General features: G+C 38.1%; 1 protein-coding gene across 1 annotated transcript in view; it reads left to right on the plus strand.

The window, feature by feature from the left end:
- GABRA2 (gamma-aminobutyric acid (GABA) A receptor, alpha 2) overlaps positions 1–6,038 on the plus strand; it is a gene marked incomplete at its 5' end in the record, with an annotated part of 27,941 nt that extends 21,903 nt beyond the window's left edge. Inside the window, 2 exons of the mRNA XM_008941935.1 lie at positions 1,287–1,489; positions 5,497–6,038. Of these exons, the coding sequence (XP_008940183.1) occupies positions 1,287–1,489; positions 5,497–5,805 (512 nt within the window). The remainder of the gene's footprint in view (positions 1–1,286; positions 1,490–5,496) is intronic.
- Between the last annotated feature and the right edge of the window lie 16,116 nt (positions 6,039–22,154).

Below are 22,154 nucleotides of genomic sequence, written 5' to 3' on the forward strand. Positions count from 1 at the left end.
TTCCCTGCTGCACAGGCCTTTAGAACTGCGTCAAGGGAGAGTAGTGGTGAGGCCACTTAGCTTTGCCCTGTCATCCTCTGTAGCAACCTCAGAGATGGAGATTCTTTACGGAAGGGATGAAAATTGAAAAGCCTGAAAAAGTCTGAGTAGATGTAATTGCTGTCTGTCTTCCCTCTTACACAGTGGTTAAAAATGCTCCTCTTGTAGCAGAAGGAGAATTTGAGCTAGGCTGATCCTGAAGAACCCAGCTGACACAATTCTGACAGTGGAGGATCTGGCTTAGGGAAAGGACTTTCTCCAGGGAATGCTCTTATGAGTGTGTAGTTGTTGAAGCTGTGATGTGTGGTTACTAATACTTCTGCCATGGCATCTTCTCTGCCTGTCATAACGGAGTGTAGGTTTGCTGATCTGTGCTGTCACTGGGTTGTTTTTCATTCTAGAGATGTATTTAATGGTGTGCCATAAAGGGAATTGTTTGTCTAAGTGTGATTCAGCCTGAGGTGGAAAAATTTATTTACTTAAGGAATGAAGACTGTGTTTGTGGCTGTGGCTTTCTGCTTGCTAAAACTGATTTGGAAAAATGTTCTTCTCTTCCTTTCCTCCCGTGGATCTTTTTTTTCTGATTTTTTTTTTGGAGTATAATTCTCGGTTTCTTATTGGGCCTTCATTATATACAAAGTACTGTAAAGTGCTTTTAGTAACTGCCGCAGTGAAAGAACCATCTTCCTGGATCATCAAGTCTTGTTTCCTGAGATATAATATACAGTTATAATAATCTGGCATTTCAACTCAGTACACTGTTCTAGACAAAAATTCATGTTACCTGAATGAAAGCTGGACTTGTTTATGTCTTCAACTATGTCACTGGGTGGTTAGTGAGACAGCAACTGGGGATAAAAAAAAAAAAATAAAAAAATCGTTATTTCTCTTAACAAAGGTCAATTTGTGTGGTGCTGTCAGTAAAGATGGGTGCCAGACCTGCAGTCACTGCAATAAAGCCAGCCACCAAACATTAACATATTCATCATTAGTACTATAATGCAGCAAAACATTACGATTCCATTAAAGAATTGTTAATTATGTCCCTTACCTGACCTGATAGCCAAGATCCAAAAATTAATTAAAATGGATCTCTTAATATGCTTCTGACAGTTTGTCAACAACTTATATAAATAAATTTTCCATTATGTTTCACAAACATACTATAATAATTTTTGTTTGTATTTTTCTTAATGTTCAAAATCTAAGTAAAATTGTTGATATTCTCTTTTTTTGTCCCTTTCCAGGAGTAACAACTGTGTTGACAATGACAACACTGAGCATCAGTGCTCGAAATTCACTCCCCAAAGTAGCATATGCAACAGCTATGGATTGGTTTATTGCTGTTTGTTATGCATTTGTTTTCTCTGCGTTAATTGAATTTGCAACAGTAAATTATTTCACAAAACGAGGATGGGCCTGGGATGGAAAAAGTGTAGTGAATGATAAGGTAAGTCCTAAGGAAATAGACCTATTTCCAGTCAATTGCCCTAAAAGAGCTGTAATATGTAGTTTTGATAAAGTTGGCTATATAAAAGAAATAACATGTGATGCTTTAAATCAAAAGAATGTAGATGCATTTTCTGTGCTGAAAAAAAAATATGTCTGGCCTGATGTAGCTAATGTCACTTGGTCTCAATAATCTAGAATTATTTATCAAGTACTTTTTTTTTAATGCTGAGAACTGTCTGACTTGCTTCTTGACTCGTCAGATACAACTGTTTGTCTGTTTATTCAGAAAATTTAATCCAGATTGTATTGGTTGATTACTTTTTAATTCTTTAATCTGATTGAGTAGGAAATCAGAAAAAGATTACAGAAAGATATAAACTTTATCAATTTTCCTGATAACTAAGAATCAGAAAAACAATTGAATGCCTGTATATCTCAGAACTATTAATAACAAAATATAGAGGTTTTGAACATTTTCAGTATTCTGTATCTTATTCCTAATGAAATGTAAACAATAATTTTAAAATGTAGATATTTTAAAATTTGTTTAAATAGCAGTTGCACAAAATTCTGAGTACTTCTTCACCTGTGATATATTGATGCTGAGTGCACAGAAACACATTCATGCCTTAATTTTCTGATACTGATAGTAGTGTAGGTATGATTGCATGAAGAATTTTTAACCTGACAGAACTTATTTTTTAAACAAAATGAGCTGTTGTTTTACCTAAATTTTGTGGCAAGCTTTGCAGTTCATAACTTTAGTAGCACAGAACAAATGTTAAAGCTGATTTCTTATTTTGACTGACTTACTATATTATATAATTTTGTCCTATCCCAGTCTCTGATTCTACCAGTGGAAGAGGATTTCTTCTGACAAAGAATATTCTGATTTCTTTGGTTCTCTTTAAAAGAGGATAGGCTATTATTTGCTTCCTAGACGATAACAGTAGACGTGAAGCAAAGTTTAATTAACTGGTGGTTTCTCAGCACTTTGAATGCATAAAGCACAATGCATAAAGAAGCAAAATGTTCCGTTAATTGTAGAGAATTAGAGGAGATGAGTACTTTGTTTATAATTCCCTGTGGCTTCCAGAAGGGCATGAACTATCCATAGCGTCAGGATCTGTTCCCTCATGCTAGAAGTAGATACCAAATCACTACAAGTTTATCAGCATGTCACAAGTGAAGCTTTTCAGGCTGGTACATTACCCTGGGATTGTAATAATGTAGGGAGCCCTTATAAACTGTCTGATCATCCAGACTGATCCTTTAAATTAATATCACAGTGTTGTCTCATGATCTTAGGAGTGACAGCTCTTGAACGTCTTAGTAGTGTTCCTTCCCTAGGAATAAAAAAATCAGCTATTCCATTTTAAGATTTATATACCATTCAGATGTCTACTTCTCTATTTTCTTCAAAATGATTTAAGAAAATCTAAACTTTTAACATATTCATAGTTTCTCATACAAAAGTATGGTTCATCTTTATAATGCAGGACTCATTAATGGTTTTATAGATACCTTTTAAAAACACGTTGAATGTGTCTGAAAGGAAGTAATTATAGATGAATTAGACTTTTTCTCATAATTTAATTTGGTAATTTGCTCTTGTTTTTGCTGAATGCATCTGTGCATCTGAAGTCAGGCTTACTCTTCACCAAATAAAGTGAAATATGTTTCCTCAGTGACAATCATCTGTGTTCATGTTATGTATGGAAATGCACTTCTACATGCTATCAACATGGAATTTATCTCACAGAAAAGCAGATGCAGGGACAAGCTATGTATTTGATCAGCCCTTTTTCATGCTCCAGTCAATAAGGAATAATGCTGAATCACCACCTGATGACAGATTTTCTCTTTACGTGACAGCGTCTCCTGAGACAAGCTATTTGGGGCACAACATCTCACCATGAGGATCTTAAAAGTTTTGTAGATGGCCCTGATAAATATAAAGCTTGAGCTAATTTAGAACAAAATTGGAAATTGGGTAGATGCCTCCCAGTGGAAGTAAAAAACTGGAATACACCCATATGAGAACTGTCACAAAAATTCCCTCACTTGTGCCACTTCCATTAAATTAGAAGTAAACCAAACCAATACAGAAGTTAACTATTTCTTTGTCTGTTTAATTCCATATTTTGTGGAAGAGATGGACTGAGTTTAATATTTATTTGCCTACTTTCAAATTATACGTGAAGAGCCTTGCTTTCTGAGAAACTGACATCCTTCCATTCTTTCCTGTAGATTGTTAGCAGTTCCTTAGTTTGGGATTGCTGCATTAATTTATAGCATTACGCTCTTATTGAGGGCTAGCCTATGTACCTATATATGTCTAAAAACTTAAACCTATACTCATTATCTATACATCCCCATATCTATTTATAGACACAGCCTCTCCATGGGACTGCCATTGGCTGGACTTTAGCCATTTGAAAGCATACACAATCCCTTAAAAACACAAAATTGCTGAGGTTGAAAGGTATCTCTGGAAACTGTAAAATTTAACTCCTCTGCTCCAAGAAGGGTCAGCTAAGGATGGTTGCTCAGGGTCATGTCCAGACAGGTTTTTAATATCTCCAAGGATGAAGACTCAACAACCTCACGGGGTAACCCATTCCAGTTCTCAGTCACGCTCATAGTTAACAGGGTTTTTTTGTACGTTTAAATAGCATATTTTGTAGTTCAATTTGTGCCCATTGCCTTTTGTGCTTTCACTCAACCTCACTGAGAAAATTCTGTTCTGGTCTTCTTAACTCTCTCCCACCAGATATTTATATACATTATTAAGATTCCCCCCTGAGCCTTTTCTTCTCCAGGCTGAAAAGTCCCAGCTCTCTCAGCCTTTCATATTTCAGATGCTTCAGGCCTTAAGTCATCTTTGTAGTCTTTAGCTGGACTCACTCCGTTATGTCCATGTCACTCTTGAACTGGGGAGCCCAGAACTTGATCCAGCACTCCAGATGTGTCTCACCAGGGCTTCCCTGGTCTGCTGGCAATGCTTTTTGTAATGCAGTCCAGGAGGCTGTTGCTCTTCATTGTGGTAGGGGCACGTTGCTGGCTTGTGTTCAGCTTGATGTCCACTAGGACCCCCTGGGCTTTTTCTGCAAAGCTGCTTTCCAGCCCACTAGCCCCATCCTGTACTGACGCTTGACATTATTCCTACCCAGGTGCAGGACTTAAATTTCCCTTTGTTGAACTTCATTTAATTTTTGTCATTCCATCCCACTTTTCTTATCTTCTGTTTGGTTTTTTTTTAGGTTTTAATCTCCATTTTCATCACTGTTATGCATTTTTTTTAAACAATAATTTCTGAAAACCAGAAGTAGTTCTTGGGCTAGTTCTCAGCTCACTTCTCTAAATACCGGGCTGGAGTCCTCCTTTCTCTTAATTGCAATCTCATTCTGACCTCTCTGTGTGTGTGTGTCTATGTATATATAAATATAAACGCACACATATTTCTCCAGAATCTCTTGAAAAGAGACCATTACTGAAATTTCTTCATTTATTGGTGGTACAGGATTCGATGTTCAAATAATAGTGTTGCTAGATTTACTGGGAAAGATGGCCAAATTTTCTTTTTATTACAATGCCTGGTAATCTTTTTTTTCTCAGTCCACCCATTCATTCCTCCTAGTTCTCTTATCAGAGAACATTTTTTAATACCTTGCAATTCTTTTGTAAGGAGGCAGCTACAAAGCAGCCAGAGATAGAGCAGTTCTTAGCTAATTATTCTTACAACTGCATATAACTTCGGTAGGTCTTTTGATTGTGCAGGAGTCCATGTTTTTAGAGCATTCTTGTGTTACCTGTACCTTCTCTTTGGACAGACTAGAACTGGCTTTTTTTATATATTTGAATTTATCAGCACAGTAGTCTTGGTATTTACTTTAAAATACTTACACAGACTCATTTGTTTCTTCTGCATTTGAAATGATGTTTTTTTGCATCTGTTCTGGCAAATACACATTAAATATTTATCTTCCTGCTGTCTTCCAATAGAAAAAAGAAAAAGCATCTGTCATTAAGAAAAACAATGCCTATGCAGTAGCTGTTGCCAACTATGCTCCAAATATTACGAAGGACTCAGTGCTACCAACCATCTCCAAGAGTGCTACAACTGCAGAACCCAACAAGGCAAAACCAGAAGCGAAGCCACAGGAAGCAAAGAAGACATTCAACAGTGTTAGCAAAATCGACAGAATGTCTAGAATAGTATTTCCAGTCTTATTTGGTACTTTTAATTTAGTGTATTGGGCTACATATTTAAACAGGGAGCCTGTCTTACTTGGTTTTGCACCTTCGACCTAAAAGCTGAATTGCACTGAGGACTTAAAGCATTATTCTAATCAGATAGGTTGTTTGCTATGTACAGTACGACTAATAACTGCTAATCTGTGAACCATTATGTATAGAGTGTATATAGACGTCTTACCTGTGTATCTCCAAAGGAGGGACACAGTGTTAATTCATGGGTCTATAAACAGATAGCACCCATGGCAAACATAGCCAGCTCTTTAAAAGTTATACCCAGGAGAGTTCTGTTAAACTAGCATTCAAATATATAGAATTATATTCTCTCCGTACAATGAAATGAAGATATGATCCTACATAATTATTTAGGAACAGTATTTTTTTAATTTAAAGTTAAAATATTTTTCTATAAAGTAACTAATTCTACTTTAATGAAATAAACTGTCATTTAAAAAAGTGATTTTTTTAAAAAGGTGTAATTATTTCGTACAATAGCAGTACCCATGTACATAACAGAGTGCGGAGGTCGTATAGTTCTATTGTTCACAAATATTCTGGATACTAGTTAGGCTGAAAAGGTAGTAAAGACTACTATACAGCAAAACCCACAAGTTTCTTACTTCTGTCCTGTTTGGAGTTGTTAATAAACTCATCTAATTGATTTCAAGGGAAAGCAAGTGTTAATCAAATTTCCAATATGAACCAACTTCTGCTAGTGAAACTCTTATTCTTTTTACTGTTTTATTTATTTGATGTTGCTAAGCCAGCTTGTCTGGTTCAGCAAAGTTAGATTTTTTTCCTTTTTGCTTTTGTTCTTGATTGGATTATTGTCAGGTTCAGAAAAGCGCTCAGAAATTTTTCAGGGTTAAATATATCAGTAATATAATACACTCTTTTTCCTTGCTTAATGTTAACCTAAAACTTGCCATTAAAAGATTTACTTGTATTTGTCCCAGAAAACATTGTTTTCAAGGGAAACAAGAACCATGATTTAAGTTCAGGAAGTTGTCCATATAAGAAAATTTACTGCTGCTTTTGTAAATTGCAACTTTACATTTCGCTGACATAACTTTACAACAACTTTGTATACTAGAAATGGTTTTGCTAAGATTTGAATGTTATTTTTTTAATAAAAGGTCATACATCATCAGTAGGTATCAACTGTATTTCATATATACAAATATAACAAAATTGGAGCTGCCATTTGCAATTTTATATGAACGTTTAATACTGATCAGTAAAATTGTTTTTCATCTGAGCCTTTGCAAAGATTCTTTATGCCCCTAAAGGCCTGGGAAATCATGACATGAGTAACAATTGTGTACTGTATTTAGATTTTAGTATACTTGGCCAATCCAAAATATTTTGATTCACACATACATTAGCAGTTATTAGTTGACCGTTAAAAACAGATACACCTTTATGATGATGTCTTCTAGTAGAGACATATGTAGTCGTATAGTGTCATTTATTGCAGTTTTGTACAGTACTTGAGTATAGTGCATAAAATAGATATGTTCAGAGTTTAACAAAGTTGTACAAATATTTCTAAAATCAAATAAAAGAGTATCTTAAGACATGGAAATGTGCTAAAAACAACAAAGAGAAGCACTGCTTTCATTTGCTTTTTCTATTTTCTTGCCTTTTCTTTGCTTTTAATGTGATTCTGTTTTGTACTTTGTGTGACAGTATAGATGCCAAGGTCACAAATGTATATTATGAATAGAATTAATAGTAAAGACAGAGTTGACATCAGTAAAATAAAGACATTTCCTAACTTAGAAATGAAAGGGAGAAGCATGGACAAGGTGTGTATACCTTGAAGCCCCTCTAATTAAACTGTCAGATTAAACCTTTCTCATGAACAGTAGTTAAAAAATGAGCACTTTACTCAGAACATTAAAATAAAAAAATCTTATTTTCATATATATTTATATATAAATGTAGATCTTCCATGTAACATGGAGATGTGTGCAATAGCGTGATTTTGAGTATAAGGCTGGAAGGCAAGCAATAAAAAAAAAAGGTTTTATCATGATATAACTATACGTTTTTAAAATGTTTCATTTGTAAATTATAAATTATCCCTTTAACATCACACTGTCCAGGTATGAATAAATATATAAATATGTACATATGTACAAATAATTGTAAATATTAGAACTGTAGAAAAATCCCTTCACTTTTAACTCTGTTTTTGGCAAAGGGCTCTGACTGTATAGTTTAATGGAGGCCCATGCTAAACTGCTCTTGAACTTGAGTAGCTCAGTTAAGTTTTCTGTAGCTGAGGTCTCCTTCCTGTGACCTAGTCGGAGTTCTTACCTTCTGTTCACATCAGCAAGATCTAGGGACTCTCTGAACCTCTCTGGACTGGGGTATGAGAAACAGAGGTTTGTGTTTCACCCTTGGCCACACCCCAGGTACTCCAAACCCTTTGCAGTGTTTAAACAATGTTGTATACTGCTCCATGCACGCCCTGTATAGTCAGAACTCTCCCCACTACAAATACAAGTGTGCTCAGAAGCATGTTGGATGACTTGATAAGGAAGGATTTTGCATCCTTATGCAAGAACGAGACCCCTCAAAGGTTTTTAAGAGTACAGTGCTTCCCCAACAAGACTTCCTCTCTGGAAGGTAACATCTGTGTAATTCAGAGCTGCATGCAAAAAGCATATTCAGTTTGCACAAGAAGCCTGATGCTGTCTCATGTTAGTCAGCTCTGCTGCTACTACTTTTATTGGGTGTGATTATTTTTTCATTCACTGACCATTTTCTCTACACTTGTGTTATGCTTAGAGTTAGTCAGACATAAAACCAGCTGTCTATCACATGGTAAAGATACATTTATCACACACTACTATAGAAAAATAAACATACTGTATAAATACCCTCAGTGAAAAATAACACATCTTAAATATCCACATGCAGTTATTGTGGGCATCAGCAAGGCTTTTGAGTGCATACATTCCAGAAAAGTTTCACTTTTCCCTTTAGTTCAGTTGGTCTGTGTTGAAGGACAGTCCTTCTCTGGGAGGAAGGAATCTGCTTTATTGTTTCACTGCTGAAACACTAATAGTGAGTAAACTGACTATACATAACTGGCAAATTTGTAAGACTAATGACTAAGTGAATTTGAATGTAAAGATTTAAGTGAGCGGAAGCATCATGCAAGTAACACTGGAATACAAGAGTTAGGCATCCTTTCCATTTCATGGTATAATCTGTGTCCAGGATTTTAAAGATAGTCTCACAAATTTGTGTACCAAATACCTAGAAGTTTCATTCAATTTGAGTAAAACTTCCTGGTATTGAATACTTAAAGAAGGGAGAGAGAGTGAGTGAGCAAATGCAATCAAAGTCTGCTATCAAAGACTTGTATGTATAATCTACCAATGAAATTTTTGTTTGACATGTTAATGTAATTTATTTTCCCATTATTGGGTCAGTCATATTTTAAGTGACTTAAAAAACGAATACAATAAATACAATGATATAAAACTGTAGTAATTTTGGATTAGAATTACTAGAATTCTGAACAAGGTTTATGAAGTAGGTTTCAGGTGTACTGGGGCACATACTTCTGGATTCATGTGTCAGTAATTTAACAGTAATTTATAAGACAGCATGAAGAATATAGAGATCAGCAGGGTTTATCAGCCAGGGTTGTCTGCTGGAGACTTCTTAACAGATTGCTTTAAAAAAAAAGTGGCTTCCAAACTTCTCAATTATGTTGTAGCCAATGAAATTACCTTCACCTTCCATATCTAGGTTAATTCAACTTGGAACTGCTGCATCGTTGAGCATTTTAAATAAAGTTATTATGGTAGATGTCCTGAGAGATGAGCTTTAGCCCAGGAGACTACTCCTACCACTGCACATTAAGCTAAATAAAGGAGCTAGTCTGACCGTATAGTCACAGGAGAGCATGAAAGAGCTTCACTAGACGCCAGACAGGAGCCTTATGGAATCATCTTCCCATCCCAATGACTATAGATAACATATGGGGTGGTGAGACTTCTTAAAACTGGGGTGATCATCTGCACTGCCTGCGTGAAAGCAGGCAGCAGCATCTGGGAGGAGGTAGGGATGTATGGGGGAGGAAGGGGGAAAGAGAGGAATCAAATGGCTTTGTTGCTGTGTCAGTGGATTGTGAGATGTTTGAGGAAGAACCCATTGTGGGAGGTAATGTGTATTTCTGTTTCAGCTTCAATTCTGAGCTTTTATTATCATATATGGTTGTGAGAAAGTAATTTCTAGAGCATATGAGAGTTAATTTTTTTTTTGTGTAATCCTACAGAACTTGAGGGACATGAGTTGTGCCTTTCAAACTGAGAGGTTTCTGCTGACTGCCTTGTGAAAACCATGCAGTGTTTTGTGTGTGCTTCTGGCCATATGGGTCATCTAGTGCAGAGGGGGAAAAGGAGATTCAGGCATTACATAGAACTCTGTTAAATCAAGGTTTTGTTTTCTAAAGAGATATGACTTAAGCACAGATAGTCAGCATCCATCCTCCATATCTCTCATTCCCATTCTGAAAGCTTCGTGGTGCACAAGTTTTTGCCTTGACCTTCCATAAAAGGGATGAAGTCTATGCTTCTGAACATTACCATTCCTAACTAATTTGCATGAAAAATGATTTCAGTATGGATACGAAGCTATCATCAGTCTATTCCTGATTATGTGTAGACACACAATGCTAAAATTTAGAAAGCAATGCAGTGAGTTTTAAAGCAGAGGAAGGAAACATTTTTAAATGAGCCCAGAAAGTTAAATAGCTTCATTTAAAAAACACAAAGCGTGATAAATGTACAAATGTCTAAACACATCAAAAGAGAATCTCTGAATGTGGTATAATTTGATGGCATATATAAAGTTTTTGTCTTAAAGACTTTGAAATGTTAAAGTAGTTATAAGAATTTACATGAAAGTCAGCTCATGCTTCAGCTTCCAGTGAAGGGAGTGGGTCTTTAGAAAGCAGAGTTTTAGGATTTCTTCTACCTCTTCCCAGCAACAATGTACCTTCTGCTAGAATGCTGTCAGTTTGCAGTATAACTTGGAGTGGTATCCCTTTAACATTACCTTCTTGTGATTTTTTTTTTTTTTTTTTTTTTTTCAGTCAAGGAGACTTCCTCCACCTCATTTCTGTAGACAACCCAAACTCTCTGACAACCAGAACTTTTAGTTCTATTCTGAATCGAATTGTTAATTCCAGCCATCTGAGAATCAGTGAGAGAGACTTCATCACTTTAGATCTTTAGTAGTAGAAGCTAAGGGTTCAAAAGTTTTTGTCAATGAATGGCAGATGTTAATCACATTAAAAATTAGTTTTCCTCTACTTTAAACCACTTAACTTTCTAGATTCAGATCTCTCTAGGTAAATCCTTAAACTCATGTTTTGAGAGTCTATGATTACACGTACTGGAAGAGGCTAGACTTTGAGGGCTTGACATGTCTGACAGATCAGGGAAAAATTTGCACTGAATTTAAAATAAAATTCATTAGCGTCTTCAGGATATGCATGTATGCCATGGAAATAAGGATTTTTTACAGAAGGGGAGTACACCTGAGATAAGACCTGGGCTCTTCTTTGGACAGAGGTGCTTAGTTCTTTAACCCACTTTAACCCATGAAAACAAGCCCTTAAAAGAAGAGTGAGCCATACTGAAACATAGGACTTGATGTCTGCTTCATTCGTGGTACATATTAATGTCTTTTAAGAATATTGTGAAATTTTTAAGTTGAATAGGTGTTAACACTCACAAAAAGGAATTTGGAGGGTGTTTTGAAATATGCAAGATGTTATCTACTCTTCCTCTAATGTTGGTGTCTACATAAATATATATGAATATATTTTTATTGTTGGATGATTTAAAAGTTATATTTTGCTTTCAAATTTTAGTTCATTACATAATGCTGTGAATACTTCACTCAATCAGGTGGCCTGGAGTGTGTCTTTATGCATTCAAGGTTTCTGATGATTGCACTGAGTGCTTTCATTCATTCAAAGAGGTGAGCTTCAACAGGTTGAAGTGCTGTATTTGTTTTCCAATATTTCATCCATCTATCTACACTGTTGAGGATGGATGGAAATAGCAAACGGAAAAAGATATTGCTTTGATCAACTGCTTTTGATATTCTTTATTAGATGTTCATTTTGGCTGAATTTATCAGTTTATAGGCTACTGTAGCTTAGCACTAGCACGAAATGCAATGTAGTATTTTACATCTATTAGAATACATGTGTACAATATGCACCGGATCTATAAACTGCTAAAAAATCAGTTCCTAAAACAGCACCCCTTCGCCCTCTCCCCTCAAAATCGTCACGTTATTAGGAAACATTTGAAGGCACTTTATTTTTAATGGAAGTGATTACGCAAAATCTTGTTATACTTGATTTAAAAAAAAAAAGGTAAAAAATGTGGAGTCTGATTCAGACATTGTTAGCAATTTTTCAGCTGGGCTGGAGTCAGAGGACATTTATGCATCGTATGAGAAATCTACTTTAGTGAGTCACTTAGGTGTGAAAATTACAGGAGTTTGAAAATAGATGCTTCTAGTACATTAACAAAAATAAGGAAACAGGAAGAATAGAACCAATAATTTTAAAGAAAATTAAACACCAATCAAATATGCACAGTAAGAAACTGCATGATAAATGTAAGTATACTTAACCTTGAACATCAAGATCATATAAAATCTTCTGGGTGACAGTTCACTTATTTAGTGGTTTCATAGCTATAAATAATTAAAGAGGATGATAACATTCTGTAATTTGTGACCTTGTTTTAACTGGAAGAAGTTGTTACTTTTCTAAAATGTAAAAGAAATAACTGGATTTATGTTTGAATGTGTCACTGCTTGCTGTTGAAGAATATTTATTAACCACATGCAAAATATTGCTTAACATTATCTTTTTGTACTTCTTATTAAAGTTAATTTAAATATAGTGCATGTTGTACTTTTGTTTTTAATGTTTTGACAGCACAAATGTTTAATTCTCCTCATGGTTCTTCTCTCAGGATTTGGGGAATGGGGGTGGGGGTGTTGTTTGTTTGGTTTTGTTTGCTTGTTTTTAAGCAACCCATTACAACCTCTATGAAAGTGCTTTTTTTACTAAGGATAGAATTCCCAAAGAAAGCAAACAATATATTGGAAAGAAAATATTTCTTAGCTTGGTGAGAGTTTAACAGGGTTTTCTCTTTATATAATGAGAATATCCTCATGTGTTCATATTGCACATAGCAATGTTTCATGTTTTCAGAAGGTTATAAAACATATTGCTGCAGGGTATACATTAACCACCAGTCAATGTGGAACATAAGAAACCTCTTACTAGACAGCTTGGTTCATCAATGGGAGTAGACAGGGTAACAACCAGAAATGCATATACTCTTAGTACGGTGTGGGTTTGTTTTGGGTTCTTTCCTTGGTTTATACTGAGTGTTGTGAGTTCCAAGTCTTTCAGTGGAGAGGCTATAAACATTTCAGGCCTTTTCCTGTATAGCCACATCTTTTCATGACAAATACATAAATGTTCTTCATGCCAGGTGGAAGTAATTTTGTTTCTCAGAAGGGATTTGGGGGTCCTTGTATCTAGGCTGGGTAGTATTCTCTGGGAACACCTGGGAATGCTAAGACAGTGTGAGCAGTCTGTGTTGCAAATAGATAAATATAGTAGAGTTGTAATAATTTACATTGGAAAGGATATCTGGAGGTTATTCTGTCAACTCTCCTGCTCAAAGCTCAGTTACATTACCTGAAGTTGTGTGAGGCCTTTGTCCAGTTAAGTGTTGAGCACCTGCAGATGTGGAGGTCACAACCTCCTCAGTGGCATACCTCTGTGCTGGAACAAATGTGTGATACTGCATAGCCAAATGTCTGTCCTGTCAACCTTGGAGCCTATATGCATAAGAAGGCCTGTAGGAGCAGGATTCCTCCCTTAACAGGTGTTGAAGATGTGTGAAAGATTTGCAGGCAGGCAGTGCTCAGACAGTGTGCTCTTCCCTTGGGGAAAGGGTTCTGCATTGGTTACTCAGCCTTTTGGTCTGGAAAGCCCTGTGCTTTGGCGCCAGCGCCTCCCTGTGGGAAGCTGGGAACCCATAAATACAGGGCTGGGTAATTGCAGTTGTGGTCCCAAGGTAATGTATCACAGCTCCTAGTTGTGCTTGGTATTTTGGCAGGAGAGGCTACACCAGTTGAGTGCCTTGTGTAAGCTCCAGTGACAGCCTTCAGTTCAGAAACAAATCTGTAAACCTTATGTATGCTCCTTATGGTCCTTGGTTGGGGTCTTTTTAGGAGCTCCGTGATACACCTCATAGAGTTCAAAATATTGTGTGGTTGTAGTTCAAATTATATTAGGTGGTTCATCTTAGATTTCAGGCTTGTAAATTCTGCGTGTTAAAGGTACCAATAAATATATCCCTAGGTGTTGGAATATTTGTCAGAGGATACAGCCTCCTTATAACTGTCATTGCAGTTTCCTGGATTTGAAGGGAAAATCAAAAGGTGAGGAGGAAAATAATGTCAAAGAAAGTTCACTTACATTCTTCAAGTCAAATTGCTATTTACAGCATGTCTCTTTATCCTGCATTAGGATCTGTATCTGTACACTCCATCTGCAGGTTGGCACAGGCTGAGTGAGGCCATTGCCTCTCTGTTAATGCGTTAGCTTTTTTCTGGATTGCTTTGTGACAGCTCAAAAATGTCCTTGTTTGGTTTTGTTGTTGTTTTGTTTTATTTTCCCAGTAGCATACCTTAGACAATTGATCTAGTCTTGATCATGAAGCCCCACAGGGTCTGTTTTATTGCGTTAGAGACTGATGTTGAAGTACAACACTCCCAGGGAGCTCCAGCCCTTCTACAACATCATCAACCCTGTTCCCAGGGAAAAGCACACACACCACATAGTGAGCAATATATTGGGCAATGTGTGGACCTGATTCTTATTGCCACTTCATAGCTTGTCATTTCTTTACTACTGCTCCAAAAGAAACAGCCCTCCCTTGAAGTGGTGCTGCGGGTTTGGTCCACCCATGAAACATGGGATCTACACTGGGATGCTGCTGGCAAAGAGGCTGGACATGGTTGTTCAAACACACTGATAGGTACGTATATGTGGTTTTCAGGCATTGCTCCCTGCTTTTCTCTAGAGCTATGAATTAGTAGCTTTTGAATGTGTGCTGACTGGATCTAATCTCAGGTATGACCAGTACATTTCTTATGTATTTATTCAGGGTATTTGTTTATTAAGAGATTTACTGATTTATTAGGACACTGCAGATAACACCTCCTGAGCAGCTAGATGAATTTGATTTCCTTTTTCTTCCACTTCAGAAAGAATGTTGCAATAGAAAGCAAGACAACATCCAAATGCCAAAATAAAAATTAGGACGAAGTTATTGGTGAAGAAACAGACTGTTCATCTTGTCCATTTATACATTTCCTTTTCCATGGTTGCAAAATTGTATGAAGATAAATTATGCTTGGGCGGCAAAATGTGCTTGTAGTGCTCTTTTATTAGCAGTTATCTAAAGATAGCTATTGTTCCATTGGAAAGTGGCTTTTTTTTTTTTTCTTCCAAATATTTCACCAGTATCAAAGAGTATTTTTATGCTCTTTGGAATGCTGAGGGATTAATAGCAATGCAGAAAGTCATCTATAATACTATATATATTTTTTTTCAGGAACCCTTTAACCCGAAGATCAGATTATAATGAATGAGGATTTCTTTTCAACAGTATGCTTTATGAACAGATACGAAGTAAACAGGGCACCTGAGTAGTATTTGCAAAGTTGACAAATCATATGGGAGAAGGGAAGTGTTTAACTAGATCCAGCATGGAAAACATTTTAAACAGTTGTCCTTTGCATTCGTGGTGGGTGGGAGCCACAGTAAAAGTGAAATATGAATATTCATAACACTTTAAATATTGAAAAGCAACTCTGCTTTCAATTTCTTTGCATATCTTTTGAGACCCTGGTATAAATTATTAAAGAGGAAGGCATTGAATTTCTCTTCCACTTTCCAAAGACCAGCATAATTTTTTTGCTAATACTGGACATGAGTGGCAAGTGCAAAGAATACAGCTGAGTTTTATGAAGATTACTGTTTTGTGCAGAACAACTTGTTTAACTGCTGCATCCCTCTCCCTCCCCCCTAAGTTGACTGTTAATATTTCGAGATCGTCAGAACTGGCAATGAAAATTCCCAGAAGCTGTGCCTTGGCATATTGCTGTTAAGCCTTCCTGATGGAACGCATTCTCCTTCAAAATCCCTTTCTGTTCTTCTTTTCCATCACTGTCACCTGACACTAAATAGGCATTTGCAAAAATGACCACGATGGAAGGTCAGAGTTAAACTACATTATAGGTAAACTGCTTTTACTGTGGGCTGTGCATGGTGGTCAATGATAGTTTTTTAAAAAAGAAGCTTGACAGCATTAATATACTAGAATTGGGGTCTAGCAATGAGCCAGTGACCAGGTAGTACTGGAAATATTGAAGGCTGGATCCACCTGGTCATCATGCCATTTACCAAAGGTGAGAGAACCTTCACACAACACACTAACTGTATTGATGACCACTTCCTGGCATGGTTGATGGAGGAGCCAACTAGGAGAGACACACTGTTGCAGCTCATACTTACTGTCCTGGGTTTGGCCAAGGTAGGGTTAATTCCCACAAGTGGCAGCAGCTGGGAGAGGCTGCAGCTGGATGGGCCACAGCTGGGGTAAACAACTGAACCAGCCAGTGGGGGATTTGGTATCACACTGATGTCATACCCTCTATTTAAGGGAGGGGTGGAGCATGTGTGGTTTTCAACTGGTTAGCTAGTGGCTGGAGTAGGGAGAGCTGCTGCATTGCTCTTGGGTAAGGGGTTTATTATTACTTCCTTACATATTATTTCACTGATGTTATCATTATCATCATTGTCTCTCCCATCTCAGTGTTGTTTTATTAAACTGTCCTTTTCTCAGACCGTGAGCTTTTTGTTTGCTCTTCCCCTGGATTCTCCTCTCCTCACACATTTTGGGGGAGGGAAGCAGCAGACAGTGGCTGCTGGGGTTTAACTCCCAGCTGAGGCTAAACCACAACACTTACAAACAAGGATGGACTGGTTGGAGATGTGCAAACCTTAGGTGCACTGACCATGAGATGGTGGTGTTTGGTGTCCTGAGAGGAGGGAACAAGGCAAAAAGCAGGATTTCAGCCCTGGATTTCAAGACAGCAGTCTGGCCCTGATTCTGATCTCCACACAGTGCTAACTCCATGCTCAGCCCCAGGCTGCTTATGGATATGCTTGAAAGAGTTCCTTGGTAGATAGTAGTGGAGAGAAAAAGGGTCCAGGGCATCTGGTTGATTTTTCAGGGCTTCCTCCTCCAAGATCAAGAAATGCCCAAGTCATTGTGCAAAAAGTCAAGTCAAAGTGGCAGGAGGCCTGCACAGATGAACAAGTTGGTTTTGGCTAAACTTAAATATAGAAAGGAAGCATATAGGAGTTGGAAGCAGGGCCAGGTGACCTGGAAGGAATATAAAGACACTGTCTGAGTAAGCAGTGACAAGCCTGTAAAAACAAAAGTCCACTTGGACTTGCATCTAATAATAAACTAAATCTAAAATCTGACTCTAAAACCAAACATTTGAAAGGTAAAATGAAGGACTTCTATAGATATCTCAGCAGCAAAGGGAAGAGTAGGGAAATCATGGGTGCACTGTTGAATGGGACAGGACTCTGGTGACCATGGTCCCCAAGTCCAGGTGAAAAGTTGAGCAAGGGAGACTTAGACCTTGACACAAGAAGATGTCTGAACCTGAACCAGCAGTGTGCTCAGGTGGCCAACAAGACCAACAGCATCCTGGCTTGGATGAGAAATGGTGTGACCAGCAGGACTAGGGAAGTGATCATCCCCCTGTATTCAGCACTGGTGAGGCTGTACCCTGAATATTGTGTTCAGTTTTGGGCACCTCACTACAAGAAGGGCATTGAGGTGGTGGAGCATGTTCCAAGAAGGGCAATGAAGGTGGTGAAGGGTCTAAAGCAGAAGTCTTATGAGGAGCAGCTGAGGGAACCAGGGCTGTTTAGCCTGGAGAATAGGAGGATCAGGGAAGATCATACCACCCTCTACAATTACCTGAAAAGAGGCTGTACTGAGGTGAGGGTTGATCTCTTCTCACAAGTAACAAGAGATAGGACAAGAGGAAATGGCCTCAAGTTGCACCAGAGGAGGTTAGGTTGGGTATTAGGAAAAAAAAAAAACCTTTACCAAAGGAGTTGTCAAGCATTGGAACAGGCTGCCCAGGAAGATGGTGAAGTCACCATCCCTGAAGGTATTTAAAAGACAAGTAGATGAGGTGCTTAGCTACACAGTTTAGTGGTGGACCTAGTAGTGTTAGGTTATTGGAAATTAAGAAAGCAATATGTTGTTGTGGCATAGAAGGCAAATAGCCTCCCGAGTCGCAACAGGAAGTGTATTGTCAGCAGGTCATGTTGCTCCTCAGCATTTGTAAGACCATGTTAGGAGGACTGTGTTCATTGCAGGGCTCTCCTGTAGTACAAAAGAAACATGAACATACTAGACCCAAGTCCTGTGAAGTGCCCAAACATAACTGAGGGCCTGGAGATTTTGAAATATAAGGAAAGGCTGAGAGAGCTAGGACTATTCAGCCTGGCAAAGAAAGCTCAGGGCAACTTATTCATGTGCATCAGTATCTGAGGGGGTAAAGAAGACCAGAACTTGGAAAGAATAGTCACCTGAAATTGCAAGGCACAAGAGCAGACAGTGCGGGTTCTATTACAACATTTGTAACAAGAACAGGAAGGAGAGAAAAAGGAGAAGATAGATCTCATGACTCTGTGGGTCTTATGAAGTCAAATAGCAGTCAGGATAGTCCTCACATGGCATGAGATGCTGCTTTGAATTGGCACCCTTTCATAAGACCCTCTCTGCCCAGTTACACCCCTTGAGAGGTCTTCTCATGCCCTTCAGGACATCTTAGTCGCATAGCACTTGATCTTCTTTATGGGTGCTGCTGTGAGGGATGGTTGTGAGGGGTCCTCCAGGTGGTTAGAAGCCACTTGCCTTTGTAAACTTTGTGTGATCTTGGCCATAGGAGAGCTGTCACTCGCAACAGAGCATGGGGCAGCGTGTCCGCCAACATGCCCCCTGTCCCCCATGTACACCTGCTTCTCACCTTCCTGTGGCTGGATGTTACTATGTGGAGCCTGTCCCACCTGCGCCCCGTGCCTTACCACGGCTCGTGGTTGCCATGTGGGGCTTGTCCCACCACAATGTTTTAGATGTGCATGCTTTTAACTTCTAGTACCTTACACTATGAGAGTGACTGAGATACTGGACAGGTTGTCCAGACATGTTGTGGAGTCTCCATCCTTGGAGATGAACAAAAGCTGTCTGGACGTGATCATGAGCAATCTGCTGTATGTTATCTGCTGGGAGCACAGAGTTTAGATAATCTCCAGAGGTTCCTTCTAACCTCAATGATCCTGTGACTCTATGCAAAAGCTGACAAAGCTGGTGTTGGAAGGAAGAATAAACTTGCAGGTATTAAATTTCTTTTTAAAGATCCAAGCAGTGCACTCCCTCATGGCACAAAATTAAACAAGCTCTAAATTCAATCTTGTTTCCTCTTCTGTGAATGTTGTTCTTGGCTTTCCACCTTGGAATTTATCAACTCCAAGTTCTGTGTTAAATCTAAACTGTACAGATCCTTAAAATGGGTCCTTTCTAGCTCTGAAGATCTGTGCTTGTGGCCAGAGAAGATAATTTTGGCCTCTTGGATTACGCAGCTCCACCAAAGACTCCTTGCTGGGGTGGACTCTAGGACATCCTGATAACAATAATGGCATTCCCTATGTCATGGTTTAGACCCAGCCGTGAGCTGACCATGAGCACCATGTAGCTGCTCACTAGCCCACTCCTCCCACACACACCCCCACCACCAAAAAAAGGGAAGGAGAATAGGGAGAAAAAGACTAAACACCATGGGGTTGAGATATGGAGAACTTAATAGAACAATGCAAAAGGAGAAGAAACAACAGTAATAGTAATTAAACAATACACAGAACAAGTAATATAGAGTGAACCCACCAAATGGCACAGCCCTGAACTGATCTCGACCACCCCCCCCAGAGCCTGTGCTTTGCCTGCCCTGGCTCCCTGCCCTTATATAGCAGGTGTCAGTATGGTATTGCATAATCCATTAGCTGGCTCCATTGTCTGTCCTGGCTGTTGACACCTCCCAGCTTCTGGTCACAATTAACCCTATCCTAGCTGAACCCAGGACACCCCATAGCACATTGCTGCAAATTAATGTGCTCTTCCCCTCTTCACTTGCAAACCCCAAATCCGTATGAATGGCAGACAGACTTTCTTCAGATCCCACTACCAACATAGGTTATATAAAGAAAGCGTGAGTAAATTAGAAGTCACAGTGATAGCCCTTTAACTCTAGAAATAGATTAACTTCAATATAAATCTATTACAAGAAGAAATGACTACCTACCTTTTTAAAAAGAAGCCAAGATATATCGAGAACTTAATTTTATCAAAATCCCAAAGATATACCTAACCTTACATCTAAGCCTGAGGCAGTATATGACTGATCTTGCTTTCTGTTGTCCTCTGAGTAACCTAGATAATCTGAAAAGGTCAGAAATTGGTTCCTGGGGAATTAAAAAAAAAAAAAAAAAAAAAACAACAGAACACAAAGGTGTGAAGGCTTTATGTGGGGATATGTAAATGCAAGTCTATGTGCATATATTTCAGTCTTGGAATTCTAAAACACTGAAGGAAATGGTGGTGCCAAAAAGAGGGAATATAGTCCATTTGTGTATGGGAACAAACACAGATCAGTATAGTCCAGTCAGTGATTTGTTTTGTCCTTTAGAAAATGAGGAGCTTCATATGACCGGAGCACTGAGTGTGACCAAAGAAAAAGGATTTATCATAGCTTCAATTAAAACATGCACACTATTTTGCCAAACCTGACCAAATTGCTAGCCTTCCACGGCCTTCGGTTATTACTTGCTTTCCAATCACACATCACACTGCAAACAAAGCACATGAAACATCAATTGGTTCAGAGAATAGAATTTAATATAGTCTGCTACAGCTGTAATTCATCATATATCCATGTGCGTTTCACTAGAAGCAGCAGTCATACTTTATAAATATGATACAACCTGGATTTTGTTATGCAAGTTTGTTCTTTTACACAAGTCATGAGTATAATATAATGGTAAAATGTATTCCAACATAAAACTTGATGCACACTGAACAGGGGATATGAGTTATACCTGATATTAACGAACCATGCAATATTAGAGAAATGCTCTGCATAACATATGGGCCTAAGCCACGGTTTTATGGCAATTTTGTTTGTGTTATAATTTGTGAATGACTAAAAAGTGTGGCTTAGATCATGTTTAAAGACATTTAAAGCAGAACAGCTAACACCTCTTTGGACCAAACTTTTATACCGGTAAGAAAATTCCTTTAATCGGGATAGGTATAACAGTACATGTTGAAACACTATTACTGATAGTGATGTTAAATGTTGATTTTATTAATTTTTGGCCATACTACTTCCTTAATTTGACTAGTTGAGCTAAACAGAGAGCAAGTGATAGCCAACAGGAAAGAACAGGAATGAGTATCCAGAGGTGAGGGAAGGGCTTAGCATAGTTGTGAACACACATCTTTCAGCTTTGCCTGCTCCGTTGCTGTTCAAATCCTTGGGTGAAATCCCATCCCGATTTCCATGAGTTATGAAGCTCCATTTGGCTCCGGGGCTTGTCTCACACCTTGTTACTGGCATATACTTTTTTTTTGGTGATTTAGTGTTTTGGTAAATCTCAAATTTGCATGATATTTTTCATAGAAGGCATCTTTCCTGTCAGCATCTTCTTTATCAGCTGAGTTTTCTTTATATTCTTTTGGCGTGCTCACATAGCCTACTTGGTTAGCCATCCAGAAAAGCAGAGTTGGCTGTCTAAAATCCATAGTCCATATCCTCCTAGAGAGAGGAATTACTTCACTTATGTTAGCAGATCCACTGAAGTCCAGGGACAATTTCTGTGTATGACACTACACATCAAAGGCTGCATCAAGGACTGCATCTTTTCCAGCATTAACTGCATGTAGTAGGACATTATTGTTAGGGATGCTAGAATTTTTGTTAATTCTGCAGATTTTTTCCTCACATTAAGGGAATTTAGTGAAAATTAGCTAGATGTCTGGTATTCCTCTAATAGTCAACGCTGTAGGCAACCCACTATTGCCCCGTTTCTTACCTTGTATGCTGATGTCTCTTTTTTGCCTTAGAACAACAGCTTCTGTTCCTTGCAATAACAAAGAAAGCCTCCATGTTTTATGCTCAGCATCAAA

This window comes from Merops nubicus, unplaced genomic scaffold (assembly GCF_000691845.1).
Source record: "Merops nubicus isolate BGI_N331 unplaced genomic scaffold, ASM69184v1 scaffold16820, whole genome shotgun sequence".
NCBI lineage: Eukaryota > Metazoa > Chordata > Aves > Coraciiformes > Meropidae > Merops > Merops nubicus.